We start from the raw sequence: 23,789 nt of genomic DNA, 5'->3' as shown, positions 1-23,789 counted from the left end.
GTCCACTCCCAGCTTCTGATGAACAGAGGTGAGGGACATTTCAGAGCATGGGATTGCATCCCTAACCAGCCAGGCTAATAGCCATTGATGGACCTATCCTTCATGAATTTACCGAGTTCTTTTTTGAACCATTATAGGCTTGGCCTTCACAACGTCCTCTGGCAAAGAGTGCCACACGCTATGTGTTGTGTGATGAAGTACTTCCTTTTGTTTGTTTTAAACCCTGCTGCCTATTAATTTCATTGGGTTATCCCCTAGTGCGTGCATTATGTGAAGGAGTAAATAACATGTCCCTAACAATCCTTATTCACTTTCTCCACCGCAGTCATGATTTTATAGACCTCTATCATAACCCCCTTAGTCATCTCGTTTCCAAACTGAAAAGTCCCAGTCTTTTTAATCTCTTCTTATACCGAAGCTGTTCCATTGGCCTAGTCATTTTACTTGCCCTTTTCTGTACCTTTTCCAATTCCAATATATCTTTTTTGAGATGCGGGGAGTCCAGATCTGCACACAGTATTCTACGTGTGGGCATACCATGGATTTATATTGCAGCATTATGATATTTTCTTTCTTGTTACCTATCCCTCTCTTATGGTTCCTAACATAGTTAGCATTTTTGACTGCAGATGTTTTCAGAGAACTAGCCACAATGACTCTACAATCTCTTTCCTGAGCAGTAACAGCTAATTTAGACCCCATAATTTTGTATGTATAGTGGGATGATGTTTCCCAATTTGCATTTATCAACATTGAATTTCATCTGCCAGTCACCCAGTTTTGTGAGATCCCTTTGTAACTGTTTGCAGCTTTAACTATTCCCAATTAGTCTCTGAGGTTTTCTATGCAGGGTGGTGATCTGCGTGACAACAGTACTGTCTCTGCTTCAGTTGGTGCAGCCGTCTGCTGTTCTGTCACACGCTCCACTTCCCTTTCTGTTTCAATCACTGAAGTTTCCTCCTTATCCTCCCTCTCTTCTGGCACATATTGCTGATGTGTTCTGTTTCAGCAATAACTGGTTGCCCATAAATCAATACTTGAAATTTCCTGCAACCATGCGCCAAAGCTAAAGTCTCCTTCTCACTTTGTGCATATTGACACAGTTTTAGTGAGAGCTCTGGAAGCATATACCACTGGTCTCCAGTGTTCATCATACTTTTGTAGTAAAGTTGCCCCTATGCTTTCCTTTGAGGTGGATACCTTAGTCTGTCTCTTGCAATCATCAGATTGAAGGACAGGAGTCTTAATTAGCTTTTCAAGTTTTCAAATTCCATGTCTAGATTGGCAGCCCATGTCCATTGATTAGTTTTGTGCAAGACTGCTCTAAGGTTTCTGATTTTAGCATCCCAATTAGGTACATACTTTCCCACAAAGTTGACCACCCCTAAGAATCTTTGCACTCCTTCTTTGTCAATTGGAGATTATAGGTTTTTAATTGCCTGAACTCTGTTAGATCTATTTGGACTCCATGTTCTGAGAGACTTTCTCCCAGGTATGTGATAACTCTAACATGAAATTTACATTTCTGCTTGTTTCATTTTTAATCCTACTGCCCTAGCCCTTTCCAAAGCTCTCTGTAACCTGTGGTCATGTTCTTCCCTATATTAGAATGTCATTGTCTTTATTTTCAAATATTTGTTGCACTGTTTGCTGAAATGTATCTGGTGCAGATCTTAAATCAAATTGCAATCTGCAAAAGCAGTGTCTTTCATATTGTGTATTCAAAGTACATAAATACATGCTACTATCATCTAAGGGGATTTGCCAAAATCCTGCTGATGCATCCTACCTGGGGAAATATTTAGCACCAGCCATTTCTCCAAAACTCTCTTCCTTAGGGGGCATGTGCTCTTTTAAGTTCTCTAGGGTCTAAGCACACCGTAAGGCTTCTGTCTTTCTTTTCTACGATTACTAAGGAATTAACCTAATTCTGTAGGTTCTTCTACTTTCTTGATCATCTCTAGTGCCACTAATCAATCTAGTTCTTCTGAGTTTTTTTCTCAGGGCTAGAGGAACACTCCTAAGAGAATATATAATGGGACAATTAGGCTCTGGTATGGGGGCAGGCCCTGGGCAGAGCCAGGGGGAAGCACCCCCCAGCAGATTAGAAACTTGACACCTATGCTTCTAATGGTCTTTTTCTAATCTTTGGGTCTCAAATAGCCATCTCTATTTGATCTCTGGTTACTGACTCTGTCCTTAATTACATGTTTGGCTCAACAGTACACCTGAAATGTCGCCACCAGTTTGAAGAATTTATATTGGATGTCAAATGACTCTCCTCCTCTCTGAGTTCTCATGTGACATTTGTGTCTTTCAAAAGTTTAATTTATCTTGGGCGTGCAGTAGTCTTCAGACTTGTGAAGTACCATCTGATAGCATGCTTGCATTGCCTAACTTAAGTGCACACAATTATAAACATCTAGCACTTCAGGCCCCACAATATTTTTTAAAAGAGCTACCTTCTGCTTATCTTCTTTTTCAACAAAGCTGCTTACTTGCATATACAGGCTGAACCTCTGATGAATCTTCTTCCCGTTACCTGCTGCACTGGCAGATAGCTTCAACTCTGGTGGAATTACTCTCTTCTCCAATCACTTCTCCATAAATATGTGATAAGACATGTGACATGTGAATCCACCCCTGCTACCATGTAGTGTTTATGGGTTCTGCATAAGGAGAGTCAGTCAGGATTTTAGGAAGATCAGAATATGTTGTTTATTATAGATTCAGCTCAGCCATTCAGTCTGATGTTACTCCCTAAGTGGCTATATCAGAACTGCTGGCAGCTCCCCCTCATGTATCTGCTCAACTAAGCTGGGTACAGTCCTGAAAAGGGTCAAGCCTTCTCACCTCTTGTAAGAAGTGAGCAAATCAAGGCTCTAGGTACAGTCATTTGTAAGAATGAGCCCCACAGTAACTGTATTTTTGCATATAAACCACCTAAACCCAGAACATTATATTATGGGATTTGCATGGTAATGGGGCTTAAAGATCACTCTTGCTATTGAGAACATTATAGTAAGTGCCGTGGCACCACGGTAGTTAAGATTGCATCTAGTCATCTGTTTAAAGGTCAACCTTTCTAAGTCCTCTACAATCGACTTGCACAGTTGGATTTCTTTGAAATTTGGTATGCCTCAGGAGGGTGCAGGGTAGGGTTAGAGACCCAAATCTGGAGTCATTTGAGCCAAGGGTTCTGGAGATATAAGCTTTGTAAAAATAACCATGAAAAAAAAAGTTTCCAGGTTGGAGGAAGCAGGGGTTGTACAAAGCTAGAGATCAAATGACTGATGTGATCCGGGTCAAAATGGTCTCAATTGGTTAAGTTTATCCAACGTAGTACATGGCGCCCATTAAATCTTTATAGAATCATAGAATATCAGGGTTCGAAGGGACCTCAGGAGGTCATCTAGTCCACCTCCTTCTTAAAGCGGGACCAATCCCCAACTAAATCATCCCAGCAAGGGCTTTGTCAAGCCTGACCTTAAAAACCTCTAAAGAAGGAGATTCCACCCCTCCCTAGGTAACCCATTCCAGTGCTTCACCACCCTCCTAGTGAAAAAGTTTTTCCTAAGATCCAACCTAAACCTTCGCCATTGCAACTTGAGACTATTACTCCTTGTTCTGTCATTTGGCACCACTGAGAACAGTCTAGATCCATCCTCTTTGGAACTCCCCCTTCAGGTAATTGAAAGCAGCTATCAAATCCCCCCTCATTCTTCTCTTCTGCAGACTAAACAATCCCAGTTCCCTGAGCCTCTCCTCATAAGTCATGTGCTCCAGCCCTCTAATCATTTTTGTTGCCCTCCACTGGACTGTCTCCAATTTTTCCACATCCTTCTTGTAGTGTGGGGCCCAAAACTGGACACCATACTCCAGATGAGGCCTCACCAATGTCGAATAGAGGGGAACGAATACGTCCCTCCATCTGCTGGAATTGCTCCTACTTATACAGCCCAAAATGCCGTTAGCCTTCTTGGCAACAAGGGCACACTGTCGACTCATATCCAGCTTCTTGTCCACTGTAACCCCCAGGTCCTTTTCTGCAGAACTGCTGCCTAGCCAAATTGAGAGAGTGTCCGTTTTTACACTGCGCATGCACCAATACAGAAAAATAGCTAGAGGGTTTCCATTCGTGTCATTTTATATGCATTAAAGCTTGCCCTGTGGAAGTGCTCTAAAATCTGTACAATTAACCGGATTGCTGTGAAATCTGGTGTGCCTCATGGGGATGCGGGGTAGTGTTAGCGATTCAACTTTGGCATCATTTGACCAAATGCTTCCTGAGTTATAGGAGCCCTAAACAAACCACTTTCCTTCTGCTGCCTTGTATGGTTAAACTGAGAAGTACTAATGACTGGATGAATCACAGATCTCTTTGAGAATGATGTGTGTGAAGTTACCCTTCAATTAACCTAGCTAAAGACAAATTAATCACAACCCCTAAGACAAAAGGCATTTTAGATTAAGTGGCTGGAGGTTGCTACAATTTGTGAGTCATGGGTGGCAATTTCATTTTGGAGGGGATGTAATCAAAGTATGTGGGAGTGGGGCATTAGCTGTGTGAATGCTTCTTGGGAAGAGAGGCATATTAGGGGGCAAAGGAGTGGGGGAATAGGGAGAAGGGGGTTGGGGCTGCAGCGAGGAGAAGGATATATGGGAAGGGATGGTAAAGGAAGAAAGGTTAGGTGGTAAGGTGAAGGAGGTATGGCACCCTTGAGCTCTGCCAGCTCACCCCACCCCCTTGCACACCAGCCCATTGCATTCTCCAGCTCTGCCAGTGAACCCTAACAATCCTGCATGACAATCTGCAGCTCTGCCAGTGCACTCAACACCCCCTACAGCTCCACAACTCTGCCAGTGAATCTCAAGCATCCTGCACCCGAGCACTATGCCACTGTAACATGATTGTCCTTCGCTCCAGGAACTGGAGGTGACTGATTACAGGAATGGGAGGTAACTGCAATAGAAACATTTGTAGACCAGGGCGTGAAAGCTTTGGGGAGATTGGTTCCCTGCTTGCAGTGGGGAGGGGACAGGTTGGGGGGTGTGCAGTGAATGTGTCAGGGGCATAGCTGGAGCGATGTCCTGAAGCAGGGCTGGTAAGGCAGAGTTGATGGGTTTGGAGGGGTGGGCGACGCATGCCGGCTCAGGGCTAGTCTACACTGGCAGCACTTTAATATGGCTTGTGTAGTCATGGCAGCTCTCCCAGCGCTCTTAAAAACCAAACAAAACAAACAAAAAACCACACCTCCATGAGAGGTTTGGCTCCCAGCGCTGGTGCACGGTCTACATGGGCGCTTTACAGCACTAAAACTTGCTGCGCTCAGGGGGGTGTTTTTTCACCCCCCTGAGTGAGAAAATTGCAGTGCTGTAATTTGCCAGTGTAGACAAGCCCTAAGTACGCTACTTGCAGGACAAGATAAGTACAACTGCCTAAACGACTGCTAACTCCGAACATCATTATCGGCTCCTGGTTTTTTTTTAAACCCTAGAAAATTAAATTGCAAGAAACTACATTAACACAGAGTAAAGGCTGCTTGGTGGTCTGTCGTCCCCTTGAAGAACACGGAGTTGAGCAAAACACAAACTTCTGAAAAATCAGGAAATGCAGAGTTAAAATGGCCCATGCACCCTTAACTCTGTCCTCTTTCAGCAATACCCCAATCTGCCCTGTTAACACACATACCTTTACCCTGCCAACCCCATCATTGCTGAAATGTACAACCTCTTCCCCTCCTTCTACAGACCATTCACACTCACCCATGGGATAATTTAATACTATTGAAGAACTAAAAGGGGTTGGGAAGGAAAATTGCCCATGTCACCTTCTATCCTTTTTGAGCAGTGCCCACACAGGCACTACTCACACTGGCCCTTGGCACTATAAGATTCAGGAGGGTCCAGAACTTGGTGAACACTCACGTTCATAGCCAACTCCCCAGAAAGAATACCACATATGTACAGCTTAAGAACCACTTCCCAGCCTTTTTCAGCTCCCGTACACTTACACGATACCAGCTCAAATCTACACTTCCACTTAACCCTTGGAATCCTCATAGACTCATAGACTTTAAGGTCAGAAGGGACCAATTATGATCATCTGGTCTGACCCCCTGCATGCTGCAGGCCACAAAATCGTCCCTACCCCTTCCCTGGACTCTGCTGTTGAAGTCCCCAATCCTGGGGTTTAGTGACTTCAAATTGGCAGAGACCCTCCTGCTAGTGATCCCTGCCCCATGCTGCGGAGGAAGGCGAAAAACCTCCAGGGCTCAGCCAATCTACCCTGGAGGAAAATTCCTTCCCGACCCCAAATATGGCGATCAGTAAGACCCCGAGCATTTAGGCAAGAGACTCCAGCCTGACCCCTGTTAGCCATTATATTATTTACCTACCATTGCTTGGTATTCTTTGGCTACTATGTTTAACCATTAAACCATTCCCTCCATAAACTTATCTAACAATCTTCAAACCAGACAGGTCCGTCGCCCCCACCGTTTCCCTCGGAAGGCCGTTCCAATATTTCACCCCTCTGACGGTCAGAAACCTTCGTCTAATTTCAAGCCTGAACTTCCCCACGGCCAGTTTATATCCATTCGTTCTCGTGTCCAGATTAGTACTAAGCTGGAATAATTCCTCTCCCTCCCTTGTATTTACCCCTCTGATATATTTAAAGATAGCAATCATATCCCCCCTCAGCCTTCGTTTTGTCAGACTAAACAACCCAAGCTCCTCTAGTCTCCTTTCATACGACAGGTTTTCCATTCCTCTAATCATCCTAGTCGCCCTTCTCTGCACCCGTTCCAGTTTGAGTTCATCTTTTTTAAACATGGGAGACCAGAACTGTACACAGTATTCCAAATGAGGTCTCACCAGTGCCTTATACAATGGAAGCAGGACCTCTGAGAGTCCATGTCACTGCTGACAATAGCCTTGGTAATAAAAGCCCTATGCCCTGCTACCAGCATAGCCTCCACAATTCTGCACTGAAATGATGCATGCTGCGTCCTGAACACGCATCTCTTCCCTTTCCTACCACACAAGAGGGGAAAACATAAGATCTCCTCACATCACAGGCACAGCTCTGTCACACACCTCAAAGTAATCTACAGATCTACCATTCAGTACAGCTACACCGAACACCGACCACCTCACGCTACCTGGAGTACAGGCAGATAGTGAATGGTCAGACTACTTTCATATCCCAGCTCACTACAGATAATGCCCTTTGTAATAACCCTCTTGGGCCCTCCTTATTATGTGATGTACACAATTCTGCATACTGGAACCTGAAGGTACACATGCAGCTCTTCCCTTTGCTCACCCACACTGGAGGATGCAAAACAGAGTTCATCATATAATCACAGCTATCACACACCTCGATGCAACCCACACACCCTCATATTGCAAACACGCCTTTACCAAGCAGGCCCAGCTATTGCCTCCACCATTTAGTGTAGATACACCTACTACACTGATTGCACCTGGAGTGTATTCAAATAATTCCTATGGGCTACTGTCAGCTCCAGGGGAACACAGAGGAGGTGGCATAGACAACCTAATTGAGTGAGCTGGAATCCTGTGGGTGAGAGTGAATGGGCTGTAAAAAAAAAGGAGGTGAAGAGCTTGTGCATTTCAGCAGCTGTGGGTTTGGCAGAGTAAAGGTACATTTTCATAATGGGGTGTACTGGGCCCTTGCTGACGGAGGGAAATGCTGTGCACGTCCTGGTTTTCAGAAGTTTGAGTTTTGCTCAGCTCAACATGCTGCAAGGGGACAACATACCACCAAGCAACCTGACATCAGCATTAACCTAGTTTTTTGTTGCCGGCTCTGTATATACGTGTGCTGTCATACACGCTTCCTGCTAATTGTATATCCAAACTCTTCAAAGCCCCAGGCTTTTCTGAACTAAAGCTAGCCCCAGCCTATTGGCGTGGGTGGCTTAACCCCCTTCAAAATGAACATGTTCTTTAAAATAATTCATTCAAAAGAAGAGCATAAGAAAACATCACAGCTTACAAAACAGGGGACACGGGCCTGCTAGGAACGTTGGTAGTGGAGCAAGGCAAAGTTAAGGTTCCATGAATAGCCTAGCTGTGCATAAGCATGCATTCCAGTGCCTGTTAGGTGGAATAGAATTCTACATTTTCTGAGGGTTTTTTTTTTCTTATTTAAAGGAAAAGTTGTTGTAAGGTATTTTCCAAAGTAATTTGTGAGACTTCTGCTCATCCATCTCTCTCGTTTAACACAGGCTTTTGGAGTTTGTCTGGGGGTTTTGTCTGTTTGTTTTTTTTGCACCTGGGACTTGATTACAGGGCCTTGGCTTTGAGAGGCCAAAAGGTCAATGATGTATTTTTATAATTTATTTCAAAGTCCAGAAAAATTAAATTTGAATGAAAGGGCTCCTGGAAATGTCACTGCTGGGAAGAGTACTGTAAGCGGCCTATTTTTATTCCCGTTTGCTTTGCAGACCCACAGCAGCCCTGACAGACAGAGCTGGATTCTATTCTGATTCTTGGAGCATCAGCTAAACTGTCAACCTAATTTGGTCTTTGGCAGTCGTAATTACAGGTAGTGATGTCAGAGGCAGAAATAACACAGCTGCACTTTCAGATCCCAGGTGGAGTTTCTAGAGCTGACAGTTAGAAAAATCATCCTTTTCACTGATAAATTGAGCATATTTGCTTTCGACTCATTGAAAGATTGCTCCCCACGCTGTCCACTTTGTAGTTACTTTTCTGTCTATAACTAGAGAGAGACCGAGTGGGATTGCAGCTAGAGTGAAGACAAACATTTGTCATTACATAATATTGGCACTTGAGCACGTCCGGTTCTGCAGATTTACATTTATTTTTTAATTTAAGTTGCTAACCTTGGTTGTGAGAAAAAGCTTCCCAGTGTGATCCTACTTCAGGGCTGTCTGAAGTTGCAGAGATAGAACCAGTAGCTTTAGGATAGGCATGGACTACGCCATTGATCTCATTATGGTAACTAGAGGGACATGCTGTCAAGCCTACGGCCAAGATTTACCAAAGTGACACATGATTTGGGTGCCTCCATTTGTGGGTGCCCAAAATGAGACACTTTAGAGGGACCTGATTTTCCAAAAGTGCCGACCACCCATGCTCTGAAAAATCAGGACCCTTTAAAGGGCACCCAAAACTAGAGGCTCACAAAATTATTAGTCACTTTTGAACATTTTAATTCCTTCCTTAATATTCAGGTAAAGAACTTATCAGATTCATAATGATATTTCAGCTCCTAACATCTATTGAAATCAATGTGGTTGCTCACTCTCTCTCTCACACCACGTCAGCAAATTCTTACAGCTCTTAGAGACATTAGTGCGCTGCTTTGAATCTGTAACAGAACTGCCATTGCTACACACCTACTACTTCAATAATAATTCTCTCTTCAGGACTCCCATTGGTGTTCAGGGACCCAGCCTCAATCCAAGTCTTACCTTCATACCTTACCTGGGAAACAATGGCCTGCTTTTAAAAGCAGAATACTCCTGGGCTTGGATCTCCACATGATTAACTCCCTGTCTGAGAGAGTGGAATGAAAACTGAGGCCAGGTGACTCCTAGGGTTTGGGATTTCACTGCCAACGTTCTACCAAGCCCTTCTAGGAACTAGAGACGGTTGCAGACATGAATGTGGGGTTTATTCATCCCCTGTTCCACCTTGCACTTAGGAAAATTCAGATCCCAGCTTCCCAACTCTGACCTGTCTCTGTACCGGAGCCTGCAGCAGAGACTTCGCTAAGGACATGGTCTGAATGCACCTGCCCTGAATATTCTGTTTGGGGTGTCGAAAGAGATGATGGGGATTCTCTGGTCCTAACAAGAGGATGGCCAGGAAGTTATTGCCAGTCACAATCATGACATGTTTTCTGGGAAGTGAGAGAATGTGCAGCCATTTCATAAGGCAGGAGAAAGCATGCATGAACACCTTGAAGACCATGAGCATTTTTCATTGGTAACTGTTGAAAATGCCCATGACCTGTAGGTGGCAGTATTTGCTCTGCTGTTCAGTTCACTAGGGAAACATTCTTATATAGTGCCTTGCCTAAAGTATTTTATTAAAGCTAATGTTAAAATTATATAATACACAGGTTGAAAAAAGTGTGTCTGTACATCTGGGTATTGTGCTTGGATTGTCCACAAAGTTGTTTTTTAAAAGTCATATGGTACATATAGTACATAAATTTATTCACCTAAATTTGGGTTATTGCTAATTAAGAATACAGTTTAGATATTAACATCCAAGTGTTCGGGTACATCACACATGAAAAGTTGTACAGAGATTTTACAAACCACACAGCCAGTACAGCTGAAATGCCACCACCTCTGGGTGAAACACAGCAAAGCTCAACCCAGCTTCCTTGTTGAGGCTTCACTGCCTTTGAGTGATCCTGGGCTGATTCAAGGGGCTGCTTTTGTCCAAGTTTCACTTTGAGCTCTTGGGTGTGAAAGTGACACAGGGCCGCCCAGAAGGGGGGCAAGTGGGGCAATTTGCCCCAGACCCCACAGGGGCCCCCACACGAATATAGTATTCTATAGTATTGCAACTTTTTTTATGGAAGGGGCCCCCAAAATTGCTTTGTCTCAGGCCCCCTGGATCCTCTGGGCAGCCCTGAAGTGACGTGTGGGGCTCACCCCATGTTGACCAGACTTAACTAAGGAATAGCATGGACCACTGTGAACAGAAACTGCCCATTTCCCAGGGCTCTGCTTAGGCAACTGTCAGGGTGAGATGCAGAGGAAGGGGATGAACTCTAGAAATTAAAGCTCCACAAGACTCCAAAGCAACATTTATCTATTTTATTACAAAACCAAAACCAACCAGCTGTCTTTCAGTCTAATGAACAATGCTGTCAACAGAACTGCTGCGGGAGACAATACCAAATTGACTTCACTGGTGATCTCCCCCTCCAACAGGACCAGTGCTGGATGTAGACTTACTCTGTAGGGCCCTTGGCCTCTTCTCCTTTGTCCTGGCTGTTTTCAGCACTCACTCAGAGAAGCCATGAACATATTCAGAAGGATTCACAAGGGTGGGTGAGACATGCACAAAGTTCTGCTTTCGTGTACACCGGTGTGACCGATGGACTTCAGTGGTGTCAATGAGAACAGCATTTGGCTTGCTACTGCTGGGGAAGGATGTGCTCGGCTCTACCTCCCAACAGTTGGGGTGGCACTCAGTTTTCTGGTAGGAACTGTAGCGCTGCTGCAGGAGGATTTGCTGCTAACATTTCTAGTTTCAGTTCTGGGAGAACTGTCAGAGAGCTGCAGCCACTGCCATTTTGATATGGACAACTGAATGACTGATTTATGCCACAGGGCCAGGACAGTCTGTGTGACTGTCCAACACACAAAAAGCTAGACTACATTTATGCTGTAATTATGGTCCAGCTGCACAGAATCACTCAGTCTCATGCACAAACAGTAATGTGAGGCACAAGGCATGAGAGAAACTGCTCGGGACCCTATGTAAACCCAGCAACTCATTCTCCAGCGGGAATGGAAGGGGAGGCAGTGTACTGCTCGATTCCCATTCCATCAGCAGAACCAGGCCAGAAGGCAACCCCCTGGCAGATTTCACCTAGGACCCCACAGGTTCTGAGGCTAGCCCTACAAGTAGATAATAGCTTGGCTTCCTTGAAGAGATGCCCAGACTATTAACTTGCAGACAGTAGGCGTGGTATGTTTCTTAAGCATCCTTTAGAGAGAAGGGAGGCAGGGCTGACAGCAGGACAAAGGTTGCAGAAGGGTTTACTTGGCAATAGGCAATGTGAGCTCACTGACAAAGTTTCCATCAGAAAAGATGCAATGAGTCTTAAAGTGTCAGCACCCAAGGCTGGATTTAGGGGGTTTTACTGCCCTGAGCAAACAGGCAGAGACCACCTCTACCAGCCCACTTCTGCTGCTGAAGATTTGCTGCTCTCAGAGACCATACGAGACAGCCCACTCTGGCATCCAACCTTCTGCTCGAGCTGCCTGTGACTAAGTGAAAACAGCAACCAGTGCTTAGCATTCCTAAAACTAGTATACAAAGAAAAGGAGTTTACACAAAGTTGGGTTCATTCTTCTCTCCTACAACAGGATTAGAGGAGGAAACTGACATTTCTCATTCTACACTAAACCAAATCGTTTCAACGTACACATACCCCCTGCCCCAAAGTATAAAAAGGAAAAGCCAGAAGAGCACATACAATGTATGTAATTTACAATGAGAAGCCAGCAGCGGGTGCTGCTGTTCACTAAAGACAACCGTTCTTCTTTAGGGTGGGTTTGTGAGATTTGTGCTTCAGGGAGACACTTGTCATGAGTTTGTTGGTGATTTTTTTAATCCAGACCAAACACTTTAACCCAGCTTCAATCCTGCTCTCATCCAGAAGGTCCCAAGCTCTGGAATCCAATGAGCAATTTATTTTTGCAATCGAGCCCTGCCCCCTCTGAATATTTAATTAGTGAACAGTGTGGTGTGAGCTTGCTGTGTTGTGATGCACGTTCAGCACACACACTGCTGTCACCAAGCGATGTAACAGCAGCACCCTGTGAGTGTGCTACGTCACAACACCATGTCACAAAGCCACGCAGCCCAGCATGCTGCAAGGCCTCTCTGCCACGCTGCAATGCTGCTGTGAAGCAATGTTCTGGGGTCACCCTACAGCAGCATGGCACGATGCCTGGCACTAGCAGCAGTAGCCATTTCAGGACACTTCCATGGTATTGCACGTATAGCTTTGCCACCGTCCAAATAAGGATTAGTTTCAAACCCAGATCACACGAACACTGTACAGATTGGTGCCTGTCTACCATTTCTCATTAGCCTGAGAGTAGCTTACACATTGCCTGTGTACAAGTGAGAGAGAGAGAGAATCCCATTCAGCACATTACATGCAATAACACAGCAGCCCCGTTGCGAGCAAAACAGCCAAAGTACATGGATAACAATGTCACCAGAGAGCTGCTCCCCCTACTGCAGCAGAATGCAGACAGCAGGTAGTAGGGAGTTGCCAGTTTCAGTTGGATGAATTCCTGGAGGTTTCATCACATATCAATCTTTAATTCCTGGAGACTCCAGGACAATCCTGGAGGGTTGGCAGCCCTAGTTTAGACAGAGAATGCGTGTACGAAAGCGGAGTACAAAGGTTGCAGTCCAAATCGGAGTGGCAGGAGAGCGTGACGTGTCTGACATCTGAGAGGCTGTTGTAAATAATGCCCTCCCCAGAACGTGCACATGGTCAAACAGGCTAGAGCTGCACAAAGCAGGAATGCACTGCTGCTTCCCATCATGCTCCATGCACCCCACAGTCTAATGCACAGACCTGGCTGATTCTGTCCCTCCACAGATTTTACAAGTGTGTCTAACTGAGACGAACAAGACACTAACTTTGGCCAAGGCACCACCAGCTAAAACGGTCGCTGTGATCTCTGAACGCAGCAGCCTGTTCAAGCTGAGCCATGGCTTTAAGAGGGTGTCATTATGGCTGACGCTAGAGACATCAGAACATAGAGATTCCTGGGAGGTGGGAACTGTGAGAGTTCACACTACTGCATCGGAAGATAGTCCCACACAGCAAGCACAGGAACCCGTGGTACGAGCAGCTATTGTTCAGGTTGTAGTGAACAGTGCCTTCCTAATGAGCCTGGGCTAAAACGACAGAGATGAAACTAGACTCCTAGAGACAGGCCTCCTGCTGTATCTTTCGCTATTGACATATGTGCTCTCATCTCTCCCCTGTAGCACTAAGCAGACTGCAGGGGGCTTCAGGAGCATAGCAGAGCTACATCATGCTTTCTCCTTTGTATTCTTCTTACATATGAATAGAGGGTATTTCTATGATCACTTTGTGAATACGTGAAGATGCAGGACTTCTGTGCCTTCCCTGTACTCCACTGGCACTACTGGGGCCTATACCGAGTTTCCCTACTGTTGGCACTCCTCCTTGTGCCCTTGGTGCCACTAGATGTCCAAGATATGGCATCTGCTCTACATGTTTTCCTTGTCTGGATGGCAACAGGTTTGTTGTTCACCACTACCCAATCTGCAGCTGCCGCTGGAGCTATCTTTGTGCCTCCCATGGTTCAGGTTTGAACTTCGCACCCGTTCCTGCTCATTTATCTGCAGTTCGTTGATGGAAAGGAGCGCTGCTCTCCCAAAGGCCCAGTCCCGCACACTGCAGTGGGCCCATCAACTCCAGTAGCAGATGGATGTATTCAGTAACTCCCAAGAAACAGCTGGCCTACTGCATGACTGGGACCCCCAGTGCACATCTGTGAGCACAAGCTGTGGCAATACACTTGCTTTTATGCACACGGAGGTGCTAGAGAGAGAGAGAGAGAGCAATTTGTGGCCAGAGGATGGATCGGTTGCAGACATCACTGCATTACTGGATTCCAGAAGTCAAGGTGTCCCTTTAACCCTAACAGCCTATGAAATTGAGGGGAGGGACCAAACAGTGACTCCAACCCCTGTACAAGACAACTGTACAATTTACATATATATTTATATACAGTATATAAAAATCTCTTTCTTCTCGAGTCCCTGTGAACTCAGAAACTTAAGTTGTCAGTAGCTGTCCAAAGTTTTTTTTTTTTTGTCATGCTCTCATTCCCCCTCCCCCAAAGTATTAGATAATGGCATTAAACAAAAACAAACAAACAAACCAATCATTAAAAAAAGTGCAAATGTTCTGGGTGCCACTTCTGCTACGCTGGATGTTGCCAATGCCACATGGCAGCAGGGTGTCAGTCTGTCCATCCTTCGGGTGGCCTCCTGTCTTCTATTCATATCTGCTCCTAGACCAGGCGTCCTACTGAAGGCGGTGAGTCAGGCAGAATATTGGTGGGGGGAGGTGAGAGAGGAAAACCAAAATTAAAACCAGAATTGCAGCCAGCCAGTGTAAGCGTGCTGTACAGCCTCTCCATGACAGAAAAGGCTTCTGGAGGGCAACTAGTTCAGAGTAAGCGGCAAAGCTGACAAGAACTAGGACTTAACGAGCAATAGCCTTGTGGAAGAGGCAGCATTGGATGAGTCACACATACAGCCTTAGGCATGGGTGTATTTTTAAACACAAACCATGGCTGCTCATTCCCTCCTGGGGAATGGGTGAATGGTCTGGGCAAAACCCCCACGCCCTCTCTTCTACCTAAGGCCCAATCTTGTCCCCACTGAAGAGCAGAACTCCTACTGATTCTAGTGAGAGTCGGATGGAGGTCTCACTGCACTACCAGCGTGAATCATCTCAAAGGTGGCCAGCTGGGTTCCTTCCCCATCAAGCAGGCAGGTCTGCGAAGAATTCAATCACTAGTCAAAGTAGCCTTTCCCCAACCCTCCAGCAGCAGAAACCTCTCTGCTAACCCCCTGTAGTGGCATTCCTAGACAACATCCTCCAAAGCCCACTGTGCTGCTAAAGCCCCGGCTCCAAAGCTAATGCTGGGGTTTTAGGAAACCCAGCAAACTTGGAGTGTGGATTCACTGGAAGCTGAGGGATTCAATACTTGAAAAGCCCCAGAGCTCTTAAGATCTGGGGGAGCCACAGCAGTGAGGGAGCAATGGGGTTGCTTAGCTGGTTGTATTGAGGTTTGCATCCGTTGCTGTTATGAAAGGCCTGAGGCTACAAACTGCTGCCACATGGTTCTAGTAGTAACCCTTCTGAGATTAGAAATCCCACACAGAGTAGCACAAAGCAAGGCCGAGATCTACTGGAAGCAAAGCTGCAAGTTTCACTAATGCACTGGCCTTCACTTAACTGGAAATGAGCGAGAGACAATGTATCCTTGTACTTTAATGGAGTTACACATTTTGCCCTGCAGTACATCTCCTCTTATGGCTTCTCTTGTCCTGTTAGCCAAGACTGGCATACAGATGGTGTTCACATTACTGGCCCTTGCTAGCCCACTGTGCCCGGTTGTGGCTGGCCCTTGCATGGATACAGAAAGGGTTTATAGCAGGAAGAAGGCAGAACTATGGCTCTGCCCCGTTCTGTACTGGCTGGCAGAGCTAGCCGGTCATGGAGAGGAGTTTCACTCTCCTATAATGGTGGCTTAATGGCCACGTTCCACATATGCAACAGGGAGCTCAGGGAGGACTGAAAATTGCCATTTTTACCTGAAGGCAAAGGGGAATGTTCCTGTGAAGTCTGAACTAAATCCATTTGATAATTAATCTGAGCTATAGTTCATTAGAAAACTGCCCTGGTCTGAAATTTTGACTTGTCTAATGCTTTGTCAAATACGGGTTCTATTCTAAAATAAAATAGTTAATTTTTGAGTTTTTCTGGCTTCAGCTTCCAGCCATTGGTTCTTGTTATGCTTTTCCCCACTTGATTAAAGAGCCCTTTAGTACTCAGCATTTTTGCCCCGTGAAAGTACTTGTACACTAATCAAGTCACCTCTGAATCTTTTTGCAAAACTAAACAGAGAGAGCTCTAAGTCTCTCATTGGAATGTATTTTCTCCAGCCCTCAAATAATTTTTGTGGCTCTTTTCTACAACCTCTCAATTTTTTCCACCATTCTTTTTTAAATGTTGTGCAGTATTTCAGTCTTGGTCTCACCAATGCTGCAAACAAAGGTAAAATCACCTCCATACCCCTAATCACTACTCCCCTGTTTATACATGTAAGGCTCACGTTAGCCCTTTTTTGTCACCGTTTATGTCGAGTTGTTTGTTCTCTCCGGAGGTGAAAGTAAGCCGGTAAACCCCGGTACGGTGTACTGGCAAGAGCCGGTGCGTCGTACCGGGGTGGCCCGGCTTCCCCAGGCGGCAATTTAAAGGGCCTGGGGCTCCCAGCAGCAGCTGGAGCCCCAGGCCCTTTAAATTGCCGCCACAGCCCCACTGCCGGAGCCCTGGGGTAGGAGCAGCGGGGCCCTGGGGGCTATTTAAAGGGCCAGGGCTCCCGCTGCCTCTACTGCCCTGGGCCCTTTAAATAGTTGCCAGAGCCCTGCCGCTGCTACCCCAGGGCTCCGGGGGTTATTTAAAGGGTCGGGGCGGTAGAAGCAGGGAAGTCCTGGGCCCTTTAAATAGCCCCCAGAGCCCTGGAGTAGCAGGAAGGGTGGGGAATGAAACTCTCAGTCCCCGGATTCCAAATTCCATGCCTTAGCTACTCTCAGTCTGTACTGGGAAGTAGTGTACTGCAAGGTCAGCTCATTGGACAGATGTCAGGCAAGAAAACGGGGAGGGACCCATGAATTTTGGGGTATGCGAGTGCTACAGAAGAAAAAGGAAACAAAAATAAGAGATAAATACTTACTGAAAGGGTTAATGCCTTGTCTTTTTCCATGGGGGAAACTGCTAGCACTACCTGCAAAATCCAAGAACATTATTTACTCATCACTGATAAGTTTTTGATTCTTCTGAATTTTGGAGATAATTTTAGGAAAAAGCAATGATTGCTCTGCTAATGACAATGAAGGACTATTGCTGACTGCAGCTGGGTGCAGTAATATAGGCAGGCTTTGTGCAAAGCTTCCTTATACTTACACACACCTATCTCCACCAGTGCATCTCAGTCCTGGCCTGCATCATCTCTTAGAGTTAGACTTTTAATATCTACATTTTAATCCAATTTAAGATCTTAGATTGTGATGTGGGACTCTCATGAAATCCAAAGGTTCAGTTTGGGTAAGAAGCCCCAAATCCCAGAATTAAACTTCTCTGCCCGCTCCTGAGTAGGGGCGAGAGGAATAAGAACTGAAAGATATTTAGTGGTATGAGGTTCCTGAGACTTCTTCCTACTACGGGAAAACAGGACAGAAGAAAAACACTCAGGTTTCTCTAAAGGCCACTAAGAGGACTGGACAGTTTTATAAGGTGCTCAGATTGACTGGATGGCCCAAACTTATCTGAATGTCTGGTGTCTACAAAGTTAGGCCAAAATGTTCACACTTGGATACCCATATCTATACCCAGGCACCTAGAGAGAAGTGGCCTGATTTTCAAAGCTACTGAGCATTGCAACTCTCAGTGGGAATTCAGTGGGACCTGCAGGAGCACAGCACGCCTGAAAGTGAGCCCATTTCCATATAGGTGTCTACATGTGGCTTTTAGGCACCCATATTTGATAATTTTGGTCACAGTCTCGAAATCTGAGGAAAACCAGCACAACTATTTCCCGCCAGAATCAGCAAGTGAGCTTCCCATTTCCATGCTGGGCTGGAGACAGACGAGCACAATTCAGGGACTTTGACGTCTATGTGATTTAAACTGGAGGTGCAAAAAACTGTATGCTTTGATTATTTGCACACACACAAATGGATGCCAGCATTTGAAAATCTGGTCCTGACTGTGCAGAAGAAGGACAAGGGGACACTTAGAAAGATGGAGGGAGGGAGCCACAGGAGAACTGTGGAGTCAGAGGCACAAGCAGTAGAAAGCGGAAGAGAATGGAGAAAGAGAGAGAGTCAGGGAGACAGTGGAGTTTAAATTAGAACCCACAATACAAACCTGCTGGATTATTTAAATCATTAATAAGAGGAACTGAATAAATGTGTTAAGTTATTTAAAGCCCCTCAGAACGCCAGTTTCATGCCAGCCACCTGTCCTAGCAAGGTCAGAGAAGTTCCAGCTAACTTATTTCATTGCCTGTGGGTCAGGGTGTAGAAGAAAAAAAGGCTGAGCTCTGTTGTCAAAAGGTAGATTCTTCCATAGCTAACTGGGACCCTGCTCAGGATCCTGGCAATACAAATTCAGGATCTCTATGAGTTTCTCCTTCTTTTAGCTTAGACACACATACAGATCTGCATCTGAAGAAGTGTTTTTTTACCCACAAAAGCTTATGCCCAAATAAATCGGTTAGTCTTTAAGGTGCCACCAGACCCCTTGTTGTTTTTAATACAGATCTGGGTGTCACCAACTGGCTGACACCTCCTGCAGAGGCCTCTAGAGGGGATTGCTCAGTACTGCTTGAAACCACAATTAAACTGCAGTGGGTTTGGCTCTCTGAAGTGCTATCTTTTTTCCTCTGAATATTTTGGGTGTCCTACAGAAGCAAGCACCCTTCCTATTCCTCCCGCCATCAAACACATGAATTTAAAGCATTGTCATACACCTGCTTACCCCTGAACTATCACTAGTGGAAATCACACAATAGAATAGCTTTTCAGACCCACCAAGGCACTGTTCATTCTATAATATAGTAAGGCACCTTGTGCACCCCAAAGCAATGCCTCCACCATTGCATGCGAGTCTGATGAGCAAGAACACAGAAGCCAAGCCTGCTTTCCCATGGCAGTTTGACCTTCTGTGGGTATTTCAAAAGTTTCTCTGCGAGTCTGTGTTATTGCAACTGTACTGTTTGAATATGGTTGAAAACAAACTGAAGGCTAAACTTCAGTAACTCTCAAAGGTTTTATTTCCCCTCCTGATCTTAAACAGGTAACTGCTTTTACAGAGATTGTCTACTCCTCCTCTTAGGCCAGGCAGAATTTGCACATGAACAAGGAGATGCTAGAGAAAGCCCTTTGCATTCGAACTTGGTATTGCAGAGCCAGACTGCTGATAGTGACATTCATTTAAACCTGCTTATCTTTAACAAGACAAGTGGGAAAACTCCGGGTAAATTGATACTGAAGCTCTAATATGGCGGGCAGACAACTCCACTCCTCAGCCCCAAGCGATCTTTCTACCACAAGTGCGTGAGAGGCTAGCAGCCTTGAGTACGATCCCGTCTGAGCCCATAGGTATGTACTCAGAGTGGCACGCTCCTGGTGCCATGGAGGCTACGCTTCTAATTTTAGTGGGCTAGCTCAATCAGACCTAGTGTGGGTATGTCTCCGCAAGCTGGGATTGACACTTTCCGGCTCAAGTGCAGACACAGTGGCAGGGAAAGGTGGAGTGGGGTGGGAAGCTACCGGCTATTTTTAAAGTGGGAAGACTACAAAGGAGAGAGGCAGAGCCAACCTGCCCTTCAATCCTTCACAGACTCTTTGCTTCTTTAATTGGTTGTTTAATGCCATCTCTTTAACCACACAGAAGAGAGAAGAAACATCAAAGGAAGATTCTGTGTCCCAGGATCCCCCCGCTCTATAATATCCTCTGTGTCACTCTCAAATGCTCAGTATTGTGCCTCCATTCCTTTCCCCCAAAAAAGACTCCCCCATCCTACTTGTACATGCTAACAGAGTGCTAGGAACCATTAGGAAAGGGATAGATACATCAGAAAATATCATATTGCCTCTATGTAAGTCCATGGTACACCCACATCTTGAATACTGTGTTCATATCTGGACAAGATACATTGGAATTGGAAAAGGTTCAGAAAAGGGCAACAAAAATGATCAGGGGTATGGAACAGCTTCCATAAGAGATTAATATGAGTGGGACTTTTCAGCTTGGAAAAAGAGACGATTAAGGGAGAGATATGATAGCGGTAAAATCATGACTGGCGTGGAGAAAATAAATAATGAAGTGTTATTTATTCCTTCTCATAACACAAGAACTAGGGGTCACCCAATGAAATTAATAGGCAGCAGGTTTAAAACAAAACATAAGGAAGTATTTCTTCACACAACACACAGTCATCCTGTGGAACTCTTTGAAACATTCTAAAGCCAGAGAGCTCTAATACTGATTTTTCACATTAATCTTAGTGGAAGAAGGTAATAAAATTAAGGAATACATTTACTATTATTGTATATTATTCCACAGCAAACTACTGGGGAGCAGGGAAAAGCTTCCATTAAACTAGGGAAGCCGGTTGCTTTAGCACTGTGGACCAGCAACGTTACAGGCTTGCATTAATTAAAGTTTGTAATGCACATAGAAGATATAACAGTAATATTAAGGTGCTAACAACCAAATGCAACCACCCAGTGCTAATCTGGTGCAAATGAGTTTTGCATGTGGCATCAAAGACCGGGCTGACTGGGAGAAAGGCATGCGCACATGCACACACATCCCGATGGTTTGGCCCAGGAGCTGTAATTGTAGCCAAGGGGCACGTATGCCCCTACACAGCATGTTAGACCTACATAATTTCCTGTGGTGAATCCCACTGGCTGTGCCCCTTCCTTCCCTTAAGCGCCATCACAAAACAAAACAAGAATGAAGGGCATTTGCAGGGCTGGCTGCTAGATGTGCCTATCTTTTTGCCTGTAAGCTGAGCAGCTCAAACCTTCAATGCCATGTTGCTGATTTTGTTTTAACTCAGCACAGCTGGCTGCCTTGTCGCTCCAGTTCTGAAAGGAAAATGGCTCACCTCCTTCCTTGCTGACTCCCAAGCACCCCTTCAGCTCCTGCAGCGAGATTGACTTGTCTTTGTTGAGGTCGCAGTAGTCGGCGAAGCGTCGAGCACATTTCTTGGGCTTGGCTTTCTTCTTCACATACCGCTTAAAGGGCTTCATCTCCCGCTTGTTGATGTCACTGCTGCTATTGTTGTCCAGCTGGCTGAAGTACCAATGTACCACCCGCTCCTCCAGCGTGTGGCTGGGATCCGGCTCAGAGAACCTAGAAAACAAAATACACAGGCCCCCAAACAACCGGGATGCTCTTGTTAATGACTAAGTGCCTTTTGCCCGGCCACATCCCTTTCTCAGTTTATGACAACCTGTATCGTATTTTGCCTCCTATGACCAGGAGAAGCAGATTCCTGGTCTGGAAGGCTGTTATTTCTAGAGTAGGCTAGGTACCCTGGGTAAATGATCCTCTGATCACAGGTTTCAAAACTCCTCCCTCTATACTTAAGTTTCATCGACTAGCACTGGTTTGGGAGAGGCATAAACAGACAAAGAATTTGCGCACCACTGAAAGGTAGCAGATGGACTGCCCTAATGACCGACATCCTTTCTGTATCCACCAAGCAGGGATCACCCGGGCAGCAGCAATACAAACTTCCCTACCACTTTCTCCCAAGCACTGTGCCTCAGCCTTATCCCAGAGGGCTCTTGAGTGAGACTACAGTTCAGTCTTCATGGCCCATTTAGTCCTTGGTCTCTCAGCTGAGACTGCTGGCGAAGGGAACTATTAGTGCCAAATGTGACAGTGGTTTATATGATGAGGACCCCAATCACTAGGAACAAGATCCAACTCTTTGAATTGATTTAATGCAAGATGCATTTATTTATTTGAAAAAGTCTTTGGACAATTTTGCTGTGTCTGTTTATGTGATCTTGCCTCATGTATTTTATTCACTGCATTTTTTAAAACTTTTCACATTGTTTTAAGGCACTATTCAATACTGCAGTAGGCAAACACCACAAATCCATTAAGAAGGAATAGGCAAACTCGTTTTGCCTCATTTCAAACACCAACATTGCAGGTTCGATGCAACACTAGTGGGTTCACATTCTGCATCTATGAAAAAAGGAGCAGAGCGAGGGAGAAAGAAAAACTGACGAAAAATCAAGGGGTCAGGACCAGAAGCTTTCAATTTCAAATCATTATTTCACCAGAGAAGAATGGTGAGTAAAATAGCCACTGTTTTTGTGGAGCCATTAAAAAAAAAAAACCAGCGTCTTGTGCGCCGCATGCTGCCTATCTAACAGCAGCAAATAAACAGTTCTCAATAAGGAGGAAACAAAATGCGTTCAAGGGAATGATGCTATAAAAACTGAATGGCCTCCAGAGGTGGCCTCCGCTTTTCTTTCCTCTGCAAGTGGGGGTAGAGAAGGGGCCAAGACAGATTAAGACTAAACCTGGGCAAAGACTTTAGTCTCTTTCTCAAGAGTGAAGTAGCTCAGCCAGCCCTCCCCAGAAAGTAGCTGGTGGGCAGTCATTACATGGCTGCACTGCCGCCTAGTGCTCTACCTCTGGCTTACTGCTGTAAGACGACCTCCAGAAGTGCAGCCCAGATTCCAAGCATGCTGTTTTACTCCACCCTAATGGTGACAGGAAGGTTGGGTGAATTATAAATTCAGATTCCTGTGTGGGTCTATGGTTGTGGGTGCAGTATAAATACCTAGGTTCAATCCCATTATAGGTGAAGCTTCTGAAGACATTGAAACAAGACTGGTGATAGTTTTAGAGACTAGTGGTCTCTTCTGTATCAGGGATCCATTTGAAAAGGGCAAGGATGACATCTCCTCTGTTGCGCAGCTGGGGGACAGAAAGGGCTGCCGTATTTTGGGCCCTCCAGCCTTCTCAGCATCCTTCTACAAAGCAGATACTGCTGTTTAGGTAAGTGAAAATCAAACAACCACCTCATCAATCTGCACTTTAATTCAGAATGGTAAGGAGGGGAAGTCTACAGCATGGCATGGAAGGTCATGATCAGAGTCTGGGGGAAGATGGTGATCACTGGCAAGCTTCTCAAGCAGCTTTACAAGTGATAAAAAATAGATATTTGAAGGGAAGGCCCTTCCCCAAGGCCTTGGGAAACCTGAAATAATAAATACAAACGAACCTTAAAAACCAGGGAGAATAAAATAAACTACAAAACCTATTTTTAAAGCTTTTATTTGACAATTTCTTTTGCATAATTCACTTCTGGGCTGTTACAAATTACTCTCTATTAGAGTTGATCAGGAAATTTTCAATGAAACAGTTTTTCCTTGGAAAATGCCAAATCCCTGAAACCAAATCTTTGAGGGAACATACACCAGTTTTCATGTAGCTACCATTGGGAAAAGTTTCTCAGGTCTAGGATGGAGAGAGGATCCCACCCTCCGAATAGCCAACAGCCCAGTAGTCAGGGTACTCACCTGGGATGTGGGAGATCAAGATTCACATCCTTGGTCTGAATCAGGCAGAGTTGGGACTTAAACCTGGGCCTCCCGAATCCCATGCAAGTGCCCTAACCATTGGGCTATTGGGTATTCCAAAACAGACCTTTTAGCTT

The 23,789-nt window shown here is 45.2% G+C and overlaps 1 protein-coding gene across 11 annotated transcripts in view; it reads right to left on the bottom strand.

The window, feature by feature from the left end:
• Positions 1-10,815: 10,815 nt before the first annotated feature.
• SMOC1 (SPARC related modular calcium binding 1) overlaps positions 10,816-23,789 on the bottom strand; it is a 206,074-nt gene continuing 193,100 nt past the window's right edge. For 9 of the 11 annotated variants that reach the window (XM_065592950.1, XM_065592959.1, XM_065592954.1 and 6 more), the window contains 3 exons: positions 21,213-21,460; positions 17,268-17,318; positions 10,816-14,830 (listed from right to left, as the gene is read on the bottom strand). In XM_065592950.1, coding sequence (XP_065449022.1) covers positions 14,814-14,830; positions 17,268-17,318; positions 21,213-21,460 — 316 coding nt within the window. In that variant the 3' untranslated portion in view covers positions 10,816-14,813. The remainder of the gene's footprint in view (positions 14,831-17,267; positions 17,319-21,212; positions 21,461-23,789) is intronic. The other 2 variants (XM_065592953.1, XM_065592958.1) reach the window with 1 other exon arrangement.

The sequence above is a fragment of the Chrysemys picta genome, chromosome 4, assembly GCF_011386835.1.
Source record: "Chrysemys picta bellii isolate R12L10 chromosome 4, ASM1138683v2, whole genome shotgun sequence".
NCBI lineage: Eukaryota > Metazoa > Chordata > Testudines > Emydidae > Chrysemys > Chrysemys picta.
The sequence above is the reverse complement of the archived record's forward strand: the minus strand, read 5'-3'. Positions and strand labels throughout refer to the sequence as shown.